This window comes from Hemitrygon akajei, chromosome 1 (genome assembly GCF_048418815.1).
Source record: "Hemitrygon akajei chromosome 1, sHemAka1.3, whole genome shotgun sequence".
Lineage (NCBI taxonomy): Eukaryota > Metazoa > Chordata > Chondrichthyes > Myliobatiformes > Dasyatidae > Hemitrygon > Hemitrygon akajei.
In genome coordinates this window covers 83,130,142-83,154,224 of record NC_133124.1, presented here as the reverse complement: position 1 = coordinate 83,154,224, position 24,083 = coordinate 83,130,142, and the positions used below count along the sequence as shown (strand labels likewise).

At 38.0% G+C, this 24,083-nt stretch overlaps 1 protein-coding gene across 4 annotated transcripts in view; it reads right to left on the bottom strand.

Moving 5' to 3' along the window:
- The window catches only part of cep192 (centrosomal protein 192), a 200,383-nt gene that overhangs the window by 124,378 nt on the left and 51,922 nt on the right, over positions 1-24,083 (bottom strand). For 3 of the 4 annotated variants that reach the window (XM_073046717.1, XM_073046708.1, XM_073046697.1), the window contains exons 8-16: positions 20,958-21,029; positions 19,717-19,866; positions 16,015-16,162; positions 14,793-15,067; positions 11,910-12,306; positions 9,730-9,879; positions 9,583-9,647; positions 1,193-1,396; positions 444-570 (exon numbers count right to left, since the gene is read on the bottom strand). In XM_073046717.1, the coding sequence (XP_072902818.1) occupies positions 444-570; positions 1,193-1,396; positions 9,583-9,647; positions 9,730-9,879; positions 11,910-12,306; positions 14,793-15,067; positions 16,015-16,162; positions 19,717-19,866; positions 20,958-21,029 (1,588 nt within the window). The remainder of the gene's footprint in view (positions 1-443; positions 571-1,192; positions 1,397-9,582; positions 9,648-9,729; positions 9,880-11,909; positions 12,307-14,792; positions 15,068-16,014; positions 16,163-19,716; positions 19,867-20,957; positions 21,030-24,083) is intronic. The other variant, XM_073046726.1, reaches the window with a different exon arrangement.

Sequence of the window (24,083 nt, the reverse complement as noted above, 5' to 3'; positions counted from 1 at the left end):
TCTTATACACAGACAGTCCCTGTTATGCCCTATTGGGCAATAGAATTCGCCATTACAGAATTCACAAATCACTGTTCAAGAAGTTGAGACTGGGAATAAAATTCGCTCACAGAATTTGGGGAGAAAAAGTACACTTTTTTAATTCTATTCATGCACAGATGATGTGACTTTGCATTACAAAAAAATGTGATATTGACTGTTTTCTAGGAACCAAACCCCTCCACTGTAACCTAGGGTCATTTGTACAAAAGTCTCATTGGTATTTTCTAGTGTAACTGCATGTGACCTTCCCAAGTGTGAAATGCATGCAACGCAGTCCAACCAGAACACAATGCACCTGGAACACAATTATTACCTATATGTACCAATTTTTAAAACTTTTTAATCACATGCATATTACAGTCTTTTTAAAATGCATAAAGAAAAACTTAGTTTTATTTTACCTGACTGAAGTGTGTCACCATTGCACAACTGTCTGCCTTCTTCCTGGATTTCTGACAAATCAGTAGGTTGAATTAAAGGTACTGGTGTTCCTTGTTTTGGTGATGTTATGGAGTATCCAAATGAAGGCTAGGAAATTTGGTAAATTGGTTTATTATTGTCACATGTATTATGGTACAGAGAAAAATATATTTTTGTATGCCACCCATATAGATCATTGCATCACATCAACACAAAGGAAAAGCAACAAAATAATGCAGAATAAGTGCTAAAGTTACAAAAGAGCAGTGCAGACATACAAATAAGATGCAGGCTATGTCAAGCACATTGTGAGAACAGCCCAGTTTATTGTACAAAGGAACCATTCATTATGACAGCAGGATAGAAGCTGTCCTTAAGACTGGTGGTAGATGCTTTCAAGTCTGCCCAATGGTAAGGAGGGAAAGAAAAGAATATTTAGGGTATTTGATTACTTTACTGAAGCAGTGAGAGCTGGTTTCATGATGCATTGAGCCATGTGCACAACCTAATGCAGTTGAATTTCATGAAATTTTACCAGAATAAATCTTTAGCAACATATATAAACAGGTGCTTAAATGTGTGCTTTTAATTTAAACAACACCCTCCCACTATTTCACAAGGATGTCTTGCTTACCTAAATTATCCAAGAAGTAATCAAAGTTCTACTTAAAACGGAAACAAAACCAGAATTAACGGTGATTGTAGTGTAGCAGTTGAATCTGGAACTAACCCGTTTTATGTTACTGTTTTCTCCCCCAAGACATCCAAGAGCCTCTGATCTTTCACTAAAGAACTCCCCCAGAGTGAGCTGAAGGCAACTCTGATCTTGCACAAAGACAGATGTTGCTGGCGATACTTCCAATTTCACATTAGAAGGCATCTTCCATGAATCATTTCCAAATGACTCACCAGTAATCATATTCATTTTATCTTCCTGCAAACAAACACTTAAATTAATGAGATTATAATAAACTTAGAATAATGAAAAACTTCGCATTTTGCGCTTTGCCAAAAGTTGATCCAATTCTAACTTTGCTCAGATACTGAACAATAATGATTGTAGCTTTTACAATTAGGTAATTTTGCCAGTGGATGCACTGATATATTTGCATTTAGTGTTCAAAATATGCAGATACTTTGCTATAAAAAAAACAAAAACCTTCAGTCTTAGCAGTGGAAAGCTTTTAGAATTTGGTACACTTTTAATGCAACTAATAGAATAGAGAAGGCAAAACTAGTTAATATGGTGTATTTGGATTTTCAGAAGGCCTTTAATTTTACTCAATATAAAAGGTTAACAAGCAAAATTAAAGCACATGGGATTGGGAGAAATATACTGGCATGGATTTAGAATTAGTTATACGGCACTGCAGCACAGGAACAGACTGTTCAGTTCATCCAGTCCATGGCAATTTGTTTTTCTGCCTTGCTCCATCTACCTCCACCTGCAACATATCTCTCCATCCTACTCTCCATCATATACCCATCCAAACATCTCTTAAAAATTTGCAACTGGAGTTGCATCCACAACCTTGTCCAGCAGCTCATTCCACATTCACAGCGAAGAAGTTTCCCCTGAAGTTCCCATTAAATAGTTTATCTTTCAGCCTAAACTTTATGAGCTTTAGTTCCTGTGTAACACAACTTCAGGGGAAAAGCCTGCATCAATTTACCCCATTTGTAACCTTCTTAATTTTGCATACCTCTATAAGATAACCCCTCATTCTCTGTGCTCCAGAAAATGAAGTCCTAAGCTATTCAACATTTCTCTGTCACAAAGATCCTCGAGACCTGACAACACCCTTGTAAATTTTTTCTTCAAGCTTATTGGTATCTTTTCAGTAGGTAGGTGATCAGAACTGCACATAATACTCCAAATTCAATGTCATTAATGTCTTATACAACTTGAATATAACACCCCAACATGATCCTATCTACCTGTGATGTTGTTTTCAAGGATCCCTTTGTTCTATCATACACAACAGTCCCCCACCATTCACTGCATGGCCTACCCTGCTTCGTAATGTCAAGATGCAATGCCTCACACTTGCCTGCATTAAATTCCATCTGTCACTTTACAGCCAATTTTCCCATCTACTCCAAATTCCACTGTAGGCATTGATAGTCTCTCTTGCTGTCCTCAATCTTGGTGTCACCCACAAATTTGCTGATCCAGTTTAGCATGTTATTATCTAAATCAGGGGTTCTTAACCCCAGAGAGATTACATGGGGGTCTGGGAACATGGATGGGAAAAAAATTTATATCTTCGTTTTCACTAACCTCTAACTGAAATTTAGCATTTCCTTCAATTACATACGCAGGCAACAAACCAAAATAGTATTAGCAGCACCAGTGAAACCACAGATATTTTCATATCACATTACAAGTTGTTACAAACATCTCCAAATATCATTTATAGCATGCTTATCAATACTTCAAAAATATGGCAGTTATTAGACCTGCTTCCAGATCCAACATGATCACAGTCTTTCTGTATGCAGACGCTTGTGTGATGTACCTGGCCAACTATTGGGCAGCCCTGCATGGTTGCATGTTCTCACATTTGTTACCCAGACATCTACGTTACTCTGCATTATTCCCCATCTACAATTGCTTATTGATCAATGTGTCGAAGGAGGTAAGTCACTTGTATTGTTTGTTATAGTTTTGCAAAACTGGACAGTTGAAATGAGAATTGTTAACTCTTCGTAAGGCCACTGGGTCTTATGTAATACCATGCGATTCCATGCGCAACAATAGTCAAATTCCGGGAAGGACATGACTCCTGAGCTACAGCTGTAATCGTGCATCTTCCAGAGTATCTAAAAGCCATTAAAAGTCTTAAAACTTGGTAAGACCGGTCTTATTTTACTATTTATATTTTTTGCAGACCCAATTTAAGTTGAAATGTCATAAAAAAGTATGACAGTAACAAGTGGTTTCACTTGCATTAAGTGACAAAAGCCAGTATTTATTGTGTGGAAAAATGCTTACAAATGGAAGAATGAACCCAGCAAAACTGAAAGAGCACCTCACATCTGTCCCTCCTGAAAATGCATCTAAAGATGTGGGTTGTTTTTCATGTGAAGAAAACTCAATTTGAAAAAGTTGGAACACTTTTAAAACTTGGATTTGCCATTTTCACCAAAACCTTTTCTTGAAGCATCCTCTTAAGGTGCTTACCGGATTTCCAAACAAAAGAAACTCTACACTATTGGAGAGACTTAAGTAAAGCCATGTGCACTGTAAATTGTTCAGCTGGTTTATGGACTGGAACAGGAATAAAATGGAAGCGATTCCATGATCAAATAATGTAATATATTCTAGAATAGTTGATTATTTCATTTAACATTTTGAAGCAGGTCATTGAGGAATTGGCAACGTCACAATTCCCAGTCAGAATGCAACTGGATTCAACTACAGACATCTCTCAATGCTCGTTCATTATGCGCGTGCTAAAGCCAAAGAATTTGAGAGTCTCTTTTGGAAAGTACAAAGGCCGTTTTCGAAATGGTAAAAAGTATTTTTTTGCCAAATAAAAACTTGACTGAAAATGAAAACATCATACTTTTAGCACAGATAGAGCTCCTGTGATCCTTGGTAATACATTTTTGCTAATTTAGTCATCACTCATTGTTTCTTCTCCCCCCCCCCCCCCCCCCACACACACACACACACACACACACACACAGACATTCACTGGCAACAAAAACTCTTCCAACAACCCTCAAAGAAATTTTGTCAGCAGCCACAAAAGTCATTAATTTTATTAGAAGCAGATCTCTGAATAATCACATTTTTATAAAGATTTTGTCAAGAAATAAGTGCAGAATATAAAGTGCTTCTCTACTACACAGAAGATCAATGGCTTTAAAAGGATAAGTCTTGAAGCACTTGTTCAAACTAAGGACAGAAGCTTCACTTTTTCTGAAAGAACAAGAAAACCCACTCTTGGAACAGTTTGGGAAAAAAAAACTATTGTATCAATGGGTTGGCTTCCCTAGCGCACACTTTCAGCCATATGAATGAAATAAATCTTTCAAGGTTCTTAAGTGACCACCATGGATACTACTGAAAAATTAAAAGCATTCTTGGCTGAGCTGTCGATATGGAAGAAGAGAGTAGAGGCTGACATCTTTGCAAGCTTTCAAATGCTGGAGGAAGTGCTTTACCAAAATGGAGTTGAGATAGAAAATCTTTTGTCAATTTCTTTGAAGAGACACTTCAGAACACTTTCAAAAGTTATTTCCATCTTGATGGTATTAAAGTTGAACTATAAATCTGCAATCCTTTTCTTTCTGATACAAATTGTATCAAAGATGTAGATCTAGCCCAAGTTGAACCCACTGTTCTTAGGACAAAAAATGTACTACAATTAGAATTTAACTCAAAAAGTCTTGGATAATTCTGGTGTTTCTTGAGAGAAGCCCATCCTCACCTTGTAAAGCAAGTTATACAAGCTTTAATTCCATTTGCAACAACTTATCTTTGTGAATCATGATTTTCAATATTTATAAGCATAGAAATAAAAATACTGAAATTGACTGGATGTCCAACATGACGTGTGTTGCTTTGTCAAAGACCACTCCACAATTTAATGTTCTTATTCAAGTTAAGCAACAACAGCCCTTGACATGTCTTTTAAAAAAATAAAGTTTAATATTAACTTACCAATATTTTAAGTGCCAAGTATTGTTATTTAATAAAGGAGCACATGTATTACTACATCACAAATGTGTTTTTAAAAAAAATTTGGATAAGTATTTCAAAATAACTGTAATCCTGCATATTTCATTTTATATATTTAAATACATGATTCTGAGATGGGGTCCATAGGCTTCACCAGACTGACAAAGGGATTCCATGGCATTAAAAAAAAGATCAAGAACCCCTGATATAAATCATTAATACAGTTAAATAATGGACCCAGTGTAGATCCCTGTGGAACACTACTCGTCACAGGCCTCCAGGCAGACAGAGAATCATCTACGACTGTCTTCTGCTAAGCCCAATACTGAATCCGATTTACTACTTCATCTTGAATGCCAAGCAACTGAACCTCTGACTCACCTCCAATGTGGGCACTTCAAAGACCTTGCTGAAGTCCATGCAGACAACATCCAGTCTTTCATCAACCTTCCTCGTAACCTCCTCAAAAAATTCTATACAGTTGGTTAGACATGAACTATACCATGCACAAAACCATTATCCCTAATCAGCTCCCTAACATTGAATCACAGTGGATTTAATTTGGCGCTTTTTTTTTTAAACACTGATCATCAGAAAAAGACTCTTCAGTGTCAAAGTGAAAACAAATCTCTACAAAGTGATCTACATTAATTACAAATATAAAACAAAATAATTCATTGCATATTCACCCCCTTCAAGTCAGTATTTAGTAGATGCACCTTTGACAGCATTTATAGCCTTGAGTCTGTGTCGATAGATTTCTATCAGCTTTGCATATCTGGACACTGTAATTTTTCCCCATTCTTCTTTACAAAATTGCTCAGGCTCTGTCAGATTACACAGTGATCATGAGTGAACAGCCCTTTCCAAGTCCACTCACAAATTCTCAATTGGATTGAGGTCTGGACTGACTTCGTTACTCCAGGACATTAACTTTGTTGTTGTTTAAGCGTTCCTGTGTAGCTTCAGCTTTATGCTTGGGGGCATTGTCTTGCTCGAAAACAAATCTCCTCCCAAGTCGCAGTTCTCTTGCGGACTGCATCAGGTTTTCCCTAGGATTTTCCCGTACAGTAGAATGCAAAAGTTTGGGCACTCCTGGTCAAAATTTCTGTTACTGTGAATAACTAAGCGAGAAAAAGATGACCTGATTTCCAAAAGGCATAAAGTTAAAGATGACACATTTCTTTAATACTTTAAGCAAGATTACTTTTTTATTTCCATCTTTTACAGTTTCAAAATAACAAGAAAGGAAAAGGGCCCGAAGCAAAAGCTTGGGCACCCTGCAAGGTCAGTACTTAGTAACATCCCCTTTGGCATGTGTCATAGCTTGTAAACGCTTTCTGTAGCCAGCTAAGAGTCTTTCAATTCTTGTTTGGGGGATTTTTGACCATTCTTCCTTGCAAAAGACTTCTAGTTCTGTGAGTTTCTTGACCCGCCTTGCATGCACAGCTCTTTTGAGGTCTATCCACAGATTTTTGATGATGTTCAGGTTGAGGGACTGTGAGGGCCATGGGCCATGGCAAAACCTTCAGCTTGCGCCTCTTGAGGTAGTCCATTGTGGATTTTGAGGTGTGTTTAGGATCATTATCCTGTTGTACAAGCCATCCTCTTCATCGTCAGCTTTTTTTTTTATAAAACAGTGTGATGTTTGCTTCCAGAATTTGCTGGTATTTAATTGAATTCATTCTTCCCTCTAGCAGTAAAATGTTCCCCATGCCACTGGCTGCAACACAAGCCTAAAGCATGATCAATCCACCCCTGTGCTTAACAGTTGGAGAGGTGTTCTTTTCATGAAATTCTGCACCCTTTTTTCTCCAAACATACCTTTGCTCATTGCGGCCAAAAAGTTCTATTTTAACTTCATCAGTCCACGGGACATGTTTTCAAAATGCATCAGGCTTGTTTAGATGTTCCTTTGCAAACTTCTGACGCTGAATTTTGTGGTGAGGACGCAGGAAAGGTTTTCTTCTGATGACTCTTCCATGAAGGTCATATTTGTGCAGGTGTTGCTGCACAGTAGAACAGTGCACCACCACTCCAGAGTCTGCTAAATCTTCCTGGAAGTCTTTTGCAGTCAAACGGGGGGTTTTGATTTGCCTTTCTAGCAATCCTACGAGTTCTCTCAGTAAGTTTTCTTGGTCTTCCAGACTTCAACTTAACCTCCATCGTTCCTGTTCACTGCCATTTCTTAATTACATTACGAACTGAGGAAATGGCTACCTGGAACTTTCAGAGTGCTAGGCAGCTGCTTAGAGGACCCCCTGGCAGCTGATTGTTGGGACGAGGTTTGAGCAGTCAGGGTATTCATAAAGCTTTGAAATTTGCATCATCTATCGATGTCTGTGAACAAGCCAGAGCCCTAACAAACTAATTAAGGTCTGAGACCTTGGTAAAAATTACCTGAGTGCTCAAATCTCTTGGGGTACCCAAACTTTTGCATGGTGCTCCTTTCATTTTTTTCCACTCTAAAATTGTACAAAACAAAAATAATACACTAATCTTGCTTAAAATGTTGAAAAGAATGTTACATCTTTAACTTTATGACTTTTGGAGATCAGTTCATCTTCTACTCACTTAACTATTCAAAGTAACAGAAATTTTGACCAGAGGTGCCCAAACTTTTGCATGCCACTGTATTTTGCTGCATTCATTTTATCCTCTACCTTCACAAGCCTTCCAGGGTCTGCTGCAGCGAAGCATCCTACAGCATGATGCAGCCACTGCCATGCTTCATGGTAGGGATAGTGAGTTTTTGATGATGTGCGGTATTTGGCTTATGCTAAACATAGTGTTTAGTCTGATGGCCAAAAAGCTCAATGGTTTCATCAAACCATAGAACCTCTTTTCAGCTGACTTCAGAATCTCCCACATCTTTGGGCAAACTCTAGCAGAAATTTCATGCCCCCCCCCCAACAGTGGCTTTCTCTTTGCCACTCTCCCATAAAGCTGCAACCAGTGAAGCACCCCCAGGCAACAGTTGTTGCATGCACAGTCTCTCCCATCTCAGCCACTGAAGCTTGCAACTCCTCCATAGTTGTCTTGGGTCTTTTGGTAGCTTCTCTCACTCATCCCCTTCTGGCATGGTCACTCAGTTTTGAGGACAGCCTTCTCTAGGCAGATTTACAGCTATTTCCTGATGATTGACTTAACCATACTCCAAGGGATATTTAGTGACTTGGAAATTTTCTTGTATCCATCTCCTGACTTGTGCTTTTCAATACATTTTTTTGTGGAGTTGCTTGTTCTTTTGTCTTAATGATACAGTTTTTGCCATGATACTGACTCACCAGCAGCTGGACCTTCTAGGTACAGTTGTACTACAATCAATTGAAACAAGTTGACTGCACATCTCCAAAAACAGATTTCCATTTAACTAATTATGTCATTTCTAAAACCAATTAGCTGCACCAGTGATGACTTGGTGTGTCATATTAAAGGGGGCTAAATACTAATAGTCAAATTGTTGTGTTTTATATTCTAATTAACTTAGATCACTTTGTATATATCTGCTTTCACTTTGACACTAAAGAATTTCTTTCTGTTGATCAGTGTCAAAAAAAAAACAAATTAAATGCACTGTGATTCAATGTTGTAAAATAATAAAACATGAAAACTTCCTGGGGGAGGGGGGATGAATACTTTTTATAGGCACTGAATCATGTCCCTTAGAATACTTTCCAATAATTATAGGCTCACTGGCCTACAAATTTCCCGACTTATTTTTAGAGTTTTTCTTAAGCAGCAGAACAAAATCTGCAATCCTCCAGTCTCTGCCACCTCACCTGTGGCTAACTATGTTTAAATATCTCTGCCAGAGCCCCTGCAATTTCTGCACGAGCCTCCCACAATCAGAGGGGACACATCCGGATGTGGTCCACGTTGCCACTACTCTTACCTCAATTGTACAGATCCTGTGTCTGTCTCCCAAGTAAAAACAAGATACAAAAAATTTGTTTAAGATCTCCCAAATCGACTGGCAGGTAGGTAACTGCACTATGTGGGGCTCTCGAAATGGCAAGCAGTGACTAGCTGGGTAAGAAAGGAATTCAGGCTTGGGTACAGTGATTTACAACAACAGTTTGATGAAGAAAATTATATAATAGAGTGCAACCCTGATATCTTCATACTGTTCCTCTGAGTGGATACTGATGGGCTCTCTATCCATGAGAAGATCAGTTACATTCATATCACTGTGTAGGTTGGAGCTTTGGGCGTTTCGACTGCAGACGCCCTTGACAGCACTGAAAACCTCATGTACTCCATGGCTATCAACAGGTTAAGAGTTTCGCTTTCTTAGTACCAACTATCTGCTGTTCTGGTCACTTTTTTAATGTTAGCCCAAAGTCTTCAATTCCTAACTTGTTCGTAAAGGCATCAACAACTGAGTTTACATGAACGTGCTGCAAAAGAACAACAATCTTCTTGCAAACCTGAATAAACTTGTGCTCTTCCTCAAATTCTTCTTGATCTTCTTCAATTAATGCAGCAGCTTTGTCTGTAGAAAACAACAAAATTAAATCATGACAATCTTCTCAAAATTATTTCTTTAAAGGTATTTTAACTGACAAAAATCTTACCACCACTTATAAATTCTTCTTCTTTAATACTATTAGCCAGATCAGTCGGAAGATTGAACTGACTCTGTTCTTGATCCAGTGAACAATAATAAGCTAGATCAGTCATCCAGCACCCTCCTTCATTTTGTTCAACCACACCAGATTTTATCTCTATAAAAGAAAAAAGTACCCATTGTTTTTACTATTCTTTCTTGAATTTATATTACAACTTAATATTACAATTTTTGATAAGAACAACCTTCTTTGACCAACTCTTCAACCTCAATAATTGACAGAAATAAGTGGATTGGACACTCTCCTCACTTGATATGATCACACATGATAATTGGATCTCATCAGAAGCCATAGCCCTGATCTTCAGTTCCAGTTCTAAAAGACCTGTTCATGCTTTTACAACTTATTAAATTTAGTTCAAGTTGAACTATCATTCAATCACACATAAAAATCAATTAATATAATCAAATGAAACAGCGTTCATCCAGGACCAAAGTACAAAGCACATTATCAATAGTCATACATAGCACAAGGCATATATAGCCCATATAACAGTCACACAAAAAAAAAAGCCCGTCCCCAAGTGACATGTCCTGTAAACAGATGGTGCATGGGTGTTATCAGCAAGAACAAGTAGTTCTCAACAGTCCGCAGAAGAATGTACACACGCACACAATCCAGCTTGTCCTCCTTCCACTGATCAAACACTGGATGGCAGTACTGACAGGAGGGGCTACCCTCAACCCCGCATCAACACCACGCTACACTGCCTCCAGCGTTTCCTCTCCTGGACTGATATAACAGGCAAGCATGCAGCCTGAGACCTAGTCTTGCTACAACCAAAGCCACACAGCTCCCCAGCATCTTCTCTCTCCAATAAGCAAAGGAAAAAGACTTTACATTACCAATGTCCAACAGGATCTTGCAATTGCAAAAGATATGTCCAAAACAATCACTCACTGTTAAAGACTGCCTACTGTTTTTGCGCACCGACTCTGATGCCTTGCTATAACGGGCAGTAAAGTTCCACACCAAGTCCAGCTCTTCCAGGTACTCTGCTAACAAGCAACTCACTGATAGATTAGACCTCCAGTACCTGATGTTCCTAATGTCCAGCATTTTCTTGCGATCATAAAAACATTAAAAAACAGACAATAAAACCTTTGCTTGGCCCCCAAGAGGCCGCTGCATCTGAACACACTACCATCATACTGAAGTATTATCTCTGATAGCATGAGTTTCAACTTTCCACAGTAATTTTTTATGTAGCACTTAACATGCTTTTTGGAAATCTTTGGTCTTGCAGATCTTCACGACTTCAGGCTTGAAGGATGTCCATTTAGAACAGATGCGGAGAAACTACTTTAGTCAGAGGGTGGTAAACCTGTGGAATTTGCTGCCACAAGCGGCTGTGAAGGTTAAGTCATTGGGTGCATTTAAGGCAGAGGTAGATAGGTTCTTGATTAGCCAGGGCATCAAAAGGTATGGGGAGTAGGCAGGGGAGTGGGGATGACTGGAACATAAGTCATGGATGGAAGAATTAGATCAGCCCATGTTTGAATGGCAGAGCAGACTCGATGGACCAAATGGCCTACTTCTGTTCCTATATCTTATAGTCTTATCTCTTTTACTTTAAAGGGAGCTTGAAAGGAGCATGAACAGAGTCTTAAAAAATTCCTTTGATGCCAAGAGTAAATGAGGAGTCCTCTGGTTGAGTATGGCATTTCTCAGTAATCTGTAATAGGACTTCTCCTTTGCATCCAATGTATAAAATTATTCCTTTGCATAATACATAAACGAACATTAACTGTCAGTATGCAATTAACAAATAGGAGCCATGAAGTTCAGAAGATGGAGCCAGAAAGCTACACATGAACACATACATGATATAACTAAGGCTAGAAGCCAAAGAGGTTCATATATAAAAATTATTAAAAGCTGGAGAACACTTATATGTGCCATTTAAAAACTGTGGTACCAGCTATAGGCAAAATGTATTCACTACATCATCCACCAAATGCAACATTCACAGACCAAAAACTTTGAAGTGGTTAGGGTAAATCTGACAGAATACTGTCAGCTACAAACATAATTTTATCTATAGCAAAAAGCACAGAAGAGTAAACAAACAACAGGTAGCTACAGTTGAGGCCACATTCTCTGGAAACAACAAATGCAATTAATACCTTTGCTATCATTTGTTTGGGAGCATTCAGTGCTGTACTCAGCTTTCTGCTGGTTGAGAAATAAATTACTTTTTGAGGAATCTTGCCACATCTCTTCTGTGCTTTCATCTGGATACACAGGGGATAAGTAAACAGCTGCCAGAGGTGGGCCTGAACCGCCGTTCAAAGTCTGGTCAGCATCATCATTTTCTGTAATATTTGTCTGCTCTACTGCTGCGACCCCACAAGGTCTATCTCTAAGACCCAAGCTGTTGTCACAACTTGGTGAGCAGATGATCTGTGATACATGAAGTGATGTGGAAAGTGACTGATCGGGTGCGGTAGTATTACCACCGCCAGAACAAAAATATACAGAATCCAGTTTCATTCCATCATTCAAACCAGAATCAAGAGTATCCTGTAGAACAAAATAGATAGCTGTTATTGATACAAGACAAATATTTGATTTGTAATTAAATTATGAAATGCCAAATACCCCAGACCTTGCAGCAAATAAGACAAATAATTGGACACACTAAAGACTTCCCAACTCTAAAGAGCAAAATCAAGGTTACCGCAATGTTACTTCATTGATCAAAATCAGGTTTATCATCACTGGCATACATCATGAAATTTTTTATTTTTTGCACTAGAACTACAATGCAAAACATAGAAAACTAACATAAAAGTATTCACCCCCTTGAAAGTTTTCATGTTTTATCGTTTTAAAACATTGAATCATGGATTTAATTTGCTTTTTTTGATACTGATCAACAGAAAAAATTTTATGTCAAAGTGAAAACAGATCTCTACAAAGTGATCCAAATTAACTGCAAACATAAAAACACAATATAATTCATTGCAGAAGTATTCACCCTCCTTAATACAACACACCAAATCATCACTGGTGCAGTTAATTGGTTTTAGAAGTCACATAATTAGTTAAAAGGAGATCTGTTTTTGAAGACCTGTGCACAGTCATGGTGGTTCAATTGATTGTAGTAAAAGTACACCTCTATCTGGAAAGTCCAAATGCTGGTAAATCAGTGTCCTAGCAAGAACTGTACCATGAGGACAAAAGAACACAACAAACTCTGTGTCAAGGTTATTGAGAAGCATAGTCAGGAGATGGATACAAGAAAATATCCAAGTCACTGCAGAGAAAATGCAGTTGATCTTTTGGATCACTTCAATGGTGTAATGGTGTTACATTGTCTGACAAATTGAGGACTTCTAATAGGGAATTTGTGATTTGCAAATCAGAGGCTGGAAACAAAAATCTTCCAAAATTTATAAATATACATACAGGTTTCCCCCGTTATCCGAAGGTAGAGCATCCCATGAAACCATTTGTTAGCTGAAATGTTGTAAAGCGAAGAAGCAATTGCCATTAATTTATATGGGAAAAAATTTTAAGCGTTCCCAGACCCAAAAAATAACCTACCAAATAACACAAAACCTAAAATAACATGAACATATAGTAAAAGCAGGAATGATATGATAAATATGCAGCCTATATAAAGTAGAAATATTGTATGTACGGTGTAGTTTCACTTATCAGAATTGGGAAAACAGACAGCCAAAATCAATTTGGATAAAACAAAAATTGGCATGTACATGCATGCGCATGCACACGCCTACACACGTACACGCATGCGCACACAACTGCCCGCACAAGGCTTCACGGTCATGGTAGTCTTCCTCGGGGTAAACACACGTATAAAGCGGGCGTCTTTCTTTCATAAAAACGAAAATCCTCTTTGGTTAACAGATACTAATGTAGATCTTTCCTAACAGTGAGCTGTCGTAAAGCGAACGTTTGAAAAACTGGGGCCACCTGTACATTTATATACACACACACACACACAAATACTTCTCGCAATGCAGAATCTTGAAGGCAGCTTCAAGAAGAGAAGTGAGCAGTAAAATAAACGTAAGTAAGCTTAAAAAAGAACATGACATACAATCAATTTAATAGGTACAACTGCTTATTCATGCAAATATCTAATCAGCCAATCATGTGACAGTAGCTCAATGCATAAAACAATGTAGACACGGTCAAGAGGTTCAGTGGTTGTTCAAACCAAACATCAGAATGAGGAAGGAATGTGATCCAAGTGATTTTGACTGCGGAATGATTATTGGTGCCAAACAGGGTGATTTGAGTATCTCAGAAACTGCTGGTCTTCTGAGATTTTCACATACAAGTCTCCAGAGAATAGTGAGAAAAAGAAAACACACTCAGTGAGTGGCAGTTCTGTGGGTGAAAACATCTTGTTGTTAATGAGAGGTCAGAGGAGAATGGCCTGACTGGTTCAAGCTGACAGGATGGTAACATGCATTACAACAGTGGTGTGCGTAAGTGCATCTCTGAACACACAACACATCAAACCTTGAAAAGGGTGGGCTGCAGCAGCAGAAGCAACAAACGTACACTCAGTGGCCACTTTATTAGGTGCAGGAGGAAAAAAGATTTAGAGCACATTTGGATAACTTTCTGTGAATGTTTTAATTATCAGTGATAAACTGAAAACTGCAGCTCAAGAATTGTGTAACCAAAAACATAACCATAAAATATCACATAATGCCATGAGGATATTCACAGTCTGAAAAAAAAAAATGCACGCTCTTCCCTCAGTATGGTGCCTTTGCAGTTGCTTAATTAAATTTCTCACTATTCTGCACGACTACTATTGGAGAAGCTGACTGCTACTCCAGGAAAACTGCCATGATTTCCATTGCCTATTTAACTTAAACTTGGGCATAAAAGTTAAAAGATGCAGGAAGGTATGGTTCAACAAACTGTGATGATTCCAAACCAACTGATCAGCATAATTCAACTCATCAGATGCAGCATAAAGCTTTGCAAGTAAGGGACTTACAATATTAACCTTATTTTCTTACCTCATTTTGGCCAGGGATACATTCTCTCTTTGCTTGCAAACGGAGTGCATTAAATGTTTGATCTTGCCCAGTTATATTCCTATCCACTATTCGAAGGTCTTGGAAATTATTAAATATCACTTTATTAGAAGATACATTTATCATATTGTCATCTTCTTCTCCAGCTATATTCCTGTCGACTATTTCACTTTCCCAACGATTGGAGGCTGCAGATTGTCGAGCTGACACACCATTTCCATCTTCTTCATTCCCACTGCTACCATCTCCTCCATCACCTAAAACATCAGCTCACATTCTTAATGTATAATCACAAGTTCATACTTTAAAATTAGCTTAACTACATCTATCATTGCTTTCACCCATTACTAAAATCCAATGTAGTAACTATCACAGATAAAGGGAAATTACTTTTAACACTTGAAGATAAGGTGGCAAGCTGAAGGAAAAAATACAATGGGTAAGTAGTCACGCTCAAGAGAGATTCATCCACAATATAGATGGCAGTCAACTTATTTAGGTCATGGTATTGGAGAAGGCAGCCAATAGAATTCACTTTAATCAAGATGCATTTAAATACAAGAGTGAATAGCAGCAAAATAAATTCTGACCACGGTCTCTAACAGGGAGGCAAATAGGACATGAATCTTTGAAGAGTGGTTTTCAAAATGTGTTGAGCAAATAAAAACAACCTGTATTATTCTTGGTAGTAAATCAGATCAATCACAGTCAAGGAAGTGTAACAATCTCCATTTCATCCATTCAAGCTGTGAAACCCAAGTGCAGTGAGAACAAATTGTAAGAGATACCAAGGCAACACACCTTGAACCCAAAACAGTATTGAATCATGCTTTCCATTAAACAAGACAGACAAATGTCATGTTATCTTGAATGCCCGAAGTGCTACAAATTAAAGCATGCTCCCCAGTTCAAATGGAAATTGAAATTTTTCTTTAATTATCTGCAATCTCAGGTTTTCAAATATAATTGACTTAATTAAATAAGCCAACTCCAAGACTGTAGTGTTGATCATATGTCAAGTTTTTAATAGAAATCTCAAAATAGAGACATATGAAAAATCAGAAATCATTTTGATAATATTTATTTTTTAAAAAGTTGGATAAACAAATTCAGAATAATCTTTCAATTTTAGCTATACCCAATTATTCTATCAAAATTAAATTTAAAGAACATTGTTTGCTGTAATATTTAATTTTGTGCTTACCTACAATTGGTGAGTTTATGACCCGACCCTCTACTGATCTTCTGAATTCAAATCCAACCTCACTTAGCTCATCAAGTGGTCCAATGGACTCATCAGAACTACCGCCTTCCAAACCTGGCCGGAAGATGGGTTGATTGCTCTCTCCTGGCTGAAACGGAAATTCATTCACAGCAGGTTCACAAGTTATATTTTCAATATTCCTAGACTTTTCTAATGAGCAATGTTGGAGATTCAGGAATTATAGAATGATGTGAACTATAACAAGCATTAACTCAAACAAGAACAAGTCTTCAGTTCAAATGTAAATTGCAAGCAGTAAACTATTTGAAGTTGAAAAGACAGCTTTGTAAACAAACCACACTGCCTACAGAACATAGGCTACTGGCCCACAGAAAAGTTCAAAGTAAAATTATCAAAAGTAGGTTTTCGTCATCACATACTACCCTGAGATTCATTTTCTTGCAGGCATTCATGGAAGGAATGTAACAGAATCAGTAAAAAAAAAATTTGCAAAAGACAAACTGTGTGAATATGAAGACAAATAAAAAATAATAAATAAATAAATAATTCGGAGAAAATGAATTGCAGAATCCTTGAAAGTGAGTCTTCAAAGTAGAATCAATTCAGTGATGAGTGAAGTTATCTACACTGGCTCAGGAGCCTGATGGTTGAAAAGGTAATAATTATTCCTGAACCTGTTGGTGTGGGACCCAAGGATCCCATACTTCTGTGATGACAACAATAAGAGACCATGATCTGGATGGTGATGCTCCTTGATGATAGACGCTGCTTTCTTGTGGCAGCAATCCTTGTAGATGTCCTCAATGTGCTTCCTGTGATGGACTGGGCTGTAGCCACTATGTTTTGTAGGCTTTTCCATTCTTGGGCATTTGTGTTTCCATCCCAGGCCATGATGCAACCAATCAGTATACTCGCCATTGTGCCTCCACAGAAGCTTTCAGGATTTTAGATGATATGCCAAATCTGCGTAAACTTCTTAAAAAAAAATAGAAGCACTGCCATGCCTTCTTTGTAATGGCACTTACATGCTGATCACAGGGCAGATCCTCCGAAATAAAAACATCAAGGAATTTAAAGTTACTGACCCTCTCCACCTCTAATACCCTAACGAGAACTGGCTCGTGGACTTCCCATTTCTTTCTCCTGTGGTCAATAATCAGCTCTCTGACATTGAGTGAGAGATTGTTGTGCCACCATTCGACCAAATTTTCAATTTCCCTCCCATATGCTAATTCATCACCACCTTTAATTTGGGCAACAACAGTGGTGTCGTCAGCAAACTTAAATATGGCACTGGACCGATATTTAGTCTTATGGTCTTATGGTATAAAGCAAATAGAGCAGGGGCTAAGCACACAGCCTTGCAGCATTTGAAAACCATGAAGTTTTCAAATGCATCAGCCAAATGCAGGACAAAAAAAAGCATATTAAATAGCCTACATCAAACTAGGCAACAGTGGCCTAATTATTTTGCAACATTGTTACCAAGTTCAAGGAAGTTTGTAGACCGGACAGATGTTGTCACTTAACACAGCTAACAGTCACAAGCATATGCTTTTTCCACTAATTGGGGTATCCGTACCCTCAAAGAATCAACACAACAATAACTTTGGGTGTTCTGGGTTCTCTGTCCTCAGAAACATTTAAATCATACTCAAGGATTAGTTTGTCTCATTAAAGGTGTATGAACATTCAGAACTGTTTCCCCATTGTAGATACACAAGTCATTGGAAGCACTGTCATTGCCAGATTCAAAATATTGAAGTAAATATTATCATTGACAGTATTGAATTTGTTCTTAGTGTATAAAAGCTTAAGAACAAATTTGTTCTTGAGAATTTGACGGGCTGTACTGGGTCTCCAGGGGAATGCCTGCATGTCGTGATGAATAAAGGCCGTTTGTATTAACCAGTTTCAGTGTCTCTTAGGTGACTCAGTTCACAGACACAACAAACACTTAGGCTTCTGGTCACTTCTGTGTGACATCTTCTGTGTGAATTTATATCCACCTCACTTTATCACTAACCAGGATAGCGATGCATGTATAAGGAAACCAACCAAGAACATTACTATGCTCATATGTCATGAAATTAATCTTTCCTTTCTTAATATCAGTTGTCTAAAGCAGGATGACAGTATCAACTGTACTTTTACCCCAATCATTTTCAAGGGAAATTGTTCCATGTGAGATGGATCACCTCTGACTAAGAGAATATTGTGTGCAAGAATAAACAGCTACAAAGGGCCTGGCAATGCTGTATCTAGAAAAGCAAATACATTTGATCACCCTTCCAAAAAGCAGAGAGTTGAAATGGAAAGTACGCAGTGCAAGTTCAGATTCATGAGTTGCTGAGTTTACCATGATAATTTAAACAGTTTACAGTCATATCTAGTTTTAATTGAAAGAAGATCTCATTAAAATATTGAATTCCGGTTAATTGGGCCATCACTCAATCAGAGCAGCCACTTATTTTGGACAACTCCTAAAGAACAAAATCTAACCAAGTAAATAGCAACTATTCCATTCAATTATTTGGGACATGAAGTCACTTAACTGGAACAGGAGCCTGTTACCAAACAAATTCTAACTAGAGTCAGATGCTTGCACTTAGGTGGCTGTTAGACACTACACCCTGCTTAGAGTGAAGTTTTTAAATAGCGTAGTTGCGCGTATTTATGTTCAAAAAGCAATGATGTTTTTGTCACTAACAGCTGGCAGAAATAAACAATAAGACAGTTCAGAACTATTTTCCTCACTGCGGTTTCAAGTATTCAGGCTTGATGATGCCAGAGATGGCCAGGAGTGAAAATCAAACAATTTCAATACTTCAACAAGTTAAAAACTACAAAGAATTTGAGGTTTCTACAATCACCTTCAAGGTTACAATGAAAGTGAAGATCTAGAGGATACAATCATTGATAACATTGTATGAAGGTAGCCAATTATCTGCACTAGGTGTCTGCACTAATTTTATTTACAATCAACCAAAAGAACATGGCAGCGTATATTGGATCAATTCCTCTGTCAATAATGATTAAAAACTAATACAGTTTATAGCACTGTAGTGGTGTTGAGTGTTTTTTTAATTTGTTCTGTATTTCATTTAAATACATAATCTGTTACTCTGTTAATTGGTAGTTTGTCTTTTTTTAAAAATACTTTTAAACTATTTCCATGAAATTTCAGCTAATTGGACAGTTGCTTAATTGGGCCAAAATGGACTGGACCTGATGTGTCCCAATTAACCAGAATCTACTGTTTACAAAATAATCACAGGTTTGAAAGGATAGCTGTGAAGTTGATTTTTCCCTTGGGTATGACGTCTGAAATCAGGTGACACAGCCTCTGTACAGAGGAGTGAAAGAATCTTTTCAATCTTCTAAAAGAGTTCTTAGAAATTCAGTATTCAGACTGGATTACATTCAGAGAATCAAGCTGCATGGAGTTAGTGCATCATCAGCAAGTGGCACTCAAGTAGGTCAACTGTGGTCTGAAAAATGCAGTGTAGGTATGAGGGGCTGACTACTGTACAGCTGCTATTTATTATGTTCTCGCATAAAATGAGGTAACAATAAATCAATTCCTAAATTGTTGTGGCTATATAGTTATATCATATATATTGAATGATACGTCTACCCCCACCCCTCCAACACTAAAAAAAAACCTAAGGAAATCTATACCAACTCCCTTGCTGCACAGGACATTGACTGGCTTGGCAAAGTACTGCGTTGCTGATTAGTCTCCAGCTCATCGTCCGTATCCTCACCACTTGATGGTGCAGAATCCATTCCAGTTGCTGCTTGTCGAACAAGTGGGATCTGAAAGTTATCCTGTAACATGGCCAAATAATCCTTTAAAATGACCAAATATTTTAAAAACTCCTAATGCCAGAATTATACTAAAACAATATATAAAATAGTAAATCAGAAAACTTCAGAAACTGGAAATCAGAAATAAAGCTAGAAAATGTGGATTTACAGAAAGAAAGTTAGTATTTCTGATGGTAAAACTGGGAAAGTGAAAAGACAAGTTATTTTCAGTTGCAGAGAGGGTTGTGGACAACAACATTTTGATTGGATGAAGCCAGAGTTATCTGGGTGATTCTGAAGTGTTTAAGAGCTATCTGGTTTGTCGATCAGAGTAATAGGGGACTAAAATAAATAAAAAGCTATGCTAAAGCTGTGAAATGCAGAGCCAGTGAGTATTAAAAATCCCAAGCATATCAGGCAGTGTCTGTGGACATGGGAAAACAGATATAACATTACATATGGATAATCAAATTGCTGAAATGACAAATTCTGAGGCAAAAAGCAAATTATTGAACTTGACATCAAGAACCCAAATTGGAACTAAAAATTGACCTGGGAGAAAATTATCCAAGTTCACGACTATTTAATATTTAAAATACTTTACATTATGTTATTTGCAGTAATTTGTATTATCAATGCTCATTAGCTTTAATAAAATTAATGAGTTCCCAGATGTTTTGCTCTGAGCCTTGACTCGTTTTTAGCCTACCTGGATGGGTTCAAATCAAAGATAATAGGCATGAGAACCACCACCTACATGGTTTTAAATGGATTGCCAGTTTACCATACACCAACAAGCAGGTTTGACATTGGCAACAAACTTAAGAGTTCTTCAGGCAGCAAGTACAGATCTAACCATTACAGTGAAAATAATAGAATTAGATATTTATTGAGTATATGCTCATTTGTTGAATTACTTATGATTGTATGGGGAAATATACAATTTTGACATGCATGTCTGTCACTATTTGTACTGGTGAGAGTTAAATTACTTTTCTTTCAAAATGTTATAGCCTTAGTTTAGCAGTTTAGTAAGTTCTTACAAATTTAAAAAAAATCAGCAATAGCTTGCAAAAAGAATTGAACTTCTATTGAATTGTAGTATTCCCTACCTCATCACAATCTAACGGCTGCAAAGGATCTTGGTCTAATTTTCTCAAATAGGAATCCAATTCATGTTCAATCTAAAACAGCAAAGACAAAGGGAAAATTCTTAGTCCAACATCTTTTGTGCAATAGATAATCACAAATGTCCTCAGACACATCTGTTTGCAGTGCAGGGCTAGATTAAATGAATAGCAAACAATACATTCCACACTTTTAAGTTTAGAAGACAGGGTAAATTTATCTGGAGTGCTTTGAAAATAAGGAATGAAACAGCAAAATTGTCAGAGAAAACACAGTTATGTATCGACTAGTACATGTCAGTAGAAATGCCAAATCAAAACATCAGAGCCTATTTGCAGTTACCTACGGCTGTCTGAATTAACCTTGAACCACAAGGACGGAGTACTCGGGTGTCATTAGGTATTACAGGCCCTTCAATTCACCATGTCCATGCCAACCATTGTACTTAGTTAGACTTGTCCCAATTACTTTCACAGTCCATAGCTTTCTATGCCTTGGAAATTCAAATGCTTCTCGAGATGCCTTTTACATGTTGACAGCACCTGCATCCACCACCTCCTCAGGTAATGCAGTACAGGCTTCAACCACTTTCTTAGACCTGGTCTAAACATCTACAGGTGGCCCTCCTTATCAGCAAGGGATTGGTTCTGGGACCCCTCGTGGATACCAAAAAAACGCTACAATTATTACTAAGCAACGCAGTGGTTTAATTATTGGGTTTTGGGGTTTTGATCCTCCACATCAATCCGGCACAGATAGAGAGCGCACTCGGGAGCGGTCTGTCACTGGATCAAGCTCAGGAACTTCTGTTCCCAAGCCTGGCACTGAAACATACGTTCTTTAAGTGTTTTATATGCATAGAAAGGTAAAATATATACTATATACTAAGACAAATGTTTGACTAACTGACGCTAAATAATGCCAGGTGTACCTGTTCCGACTTACTTAATAAGAGAACTTCCGATTTTTTTCAATCCTGATCTACAATAACCCACGCAGATCCTTCCGTATACTTTAAATCATCTCTAGATTACTTACAATACCTAATACAATGTAAATGCTATGTAAAATAGTTGTTATACTGCATTGTTTAGGGAATAATGACAAGAAGAAAAAGTCCGTACACACTTGAACAACAAGTGCTGGAAGAGTACTTCCAGGTTTTCTCAATTCGCGGTTGGTTGAATTTGCGCATGCAGAACTCATGGATAAGGAGGGCCAACTGTACTCTCACCATATATCTATGCTACATTTAACCTCCCCACCTCCCCCCATTGGAAAAAGATTCTATCAACCCATCTATCTCCTTCAATTTTGTATACTTTATCAAGTCGCTCCTCTGCTCCACAAAAAACAATTTAAGCCCATCCAAATCTCTCTTTATAATTGAAATCCCAATTCAGGTAACATCCTGTGGATATTCTTCATATCTTCCCCATACAGTGGCAACCAGCACAACATTATCAGGAATGGCCTAAACACGGCTTAAAAATTGTAATATGGCATCCATGTGCTTACATTCTATGCCACGGGTGATGAAGGCAAACATCCAGTTTGCATTCTGCATTTTCCCCATCTACTGTGCTGCTGCTTTCAGGCAGCTATGTACTTGTATGCCAAGGTACCTCTGTTTATCAACACTTTCTAAGATCCTGTACAGTACAGGTCTAACACCTGCATCACTTGGAACATGTCAGCATTAAATTTTCCTCTGCCATTAGTCTGTCCAACTTTCTAACTGATTATAAACTCTTCTTAGGCTTTCAGCTGGGTACAGATATCGATTTTAACCAATGTTTTGTTGGTAAACTCTACCAACTTCATCAGGGATGATGCCTGGGCACGTCTAGTTCAGTGGTATTTATCCCCCATTATCCATCCTTCCTGATTGATTAGTCCTCATCCAATCAGGTTTCCACTGTCCCACCTTGTTTCCAAATCAGATTCCAGTTACTCACACATACTTCCTCTATAAGAGGAACCACTATGAACAAATGGACAAAGTTGCCATGGGATTGCCCTTGTTGCCAGCTATTGCTAATTTCTACATGAAGGACTTTGAGGAGAGGGCTCAGAGTTAATCGCCCTTACACTGCAAATGCTTCTTCAGATACATCAATGACTTCATGTGTGGCTTAGTGTGGCTTCATGGACTCCAGGCATGAACAGTTCTACAACCATCTGAACAGCATACATCTAAACATTAAATTTGCGACGGAGATAGAAAAGAATGGTTGCTTCCCATTCCTGGACGTTCTAATACAATGAAAACCAAATGATAGCCTTGGACATAGTGTCAATCGGAAACCCAATCACATGGACTTATACCTCAACAACTAACATCACACCTCCCAATGTAGAGCGGTCCTTTCTACATTGATTAACCTTGTAAAACTATTTCAGGCCCGGAGAGTCTCCATGAGGAAATAAGATTATTACACATGATGTTCCTACAGAATAGCTACAAGGTTAAGCAAATCAATTGACCCTTAAAACAACAACGGAAAAGCCAGTAAACCTAACAACGATGAGCCCATTGCTACCATCTGTCTTCCCTATATTTACATGGTTTCTGGAAGGATCGCAAGGATCCTGAAGAAATACCAGATTAATATTATTCACAAACCCATACGGAAGCTCAAAGATGACCAGGGATTCAGAGCAGATGGCACATACAGGATTCCTTGTGAATGTAGAGCAGTGTATAATCGGCCAGACAGGACACACAGTAGAAAATGGCATCAAGGAGCACAGGTGGTGTATTCATTTGGGTTACCCAGAGGAATCGGCAGTAGCAGAACACTGTATTTGCAATGGCCTTAGGATTGACTTCAACGACACAAAACTACTGTGCTGTGCCAATGGCTTTTGGGGCCATTGAAATAAAACTAGAGGAAAAGAATTCTAACAAAGAAGGTCTTGTTCTAAGTAACAATTGCATTTTTGATTGTAAACAAGGTGGGTCAGCAGGTATCTGATTGGATGAGGAATAACCAATCAGGAGGGATGAAATACCACCGGATTAAACATGCCCAGGCATCATCCCTGATGAAGATGGCAAAGTTTGCTATCAAAGCATTGGTTAAAATCAATACCTGTACCCAGCTGGA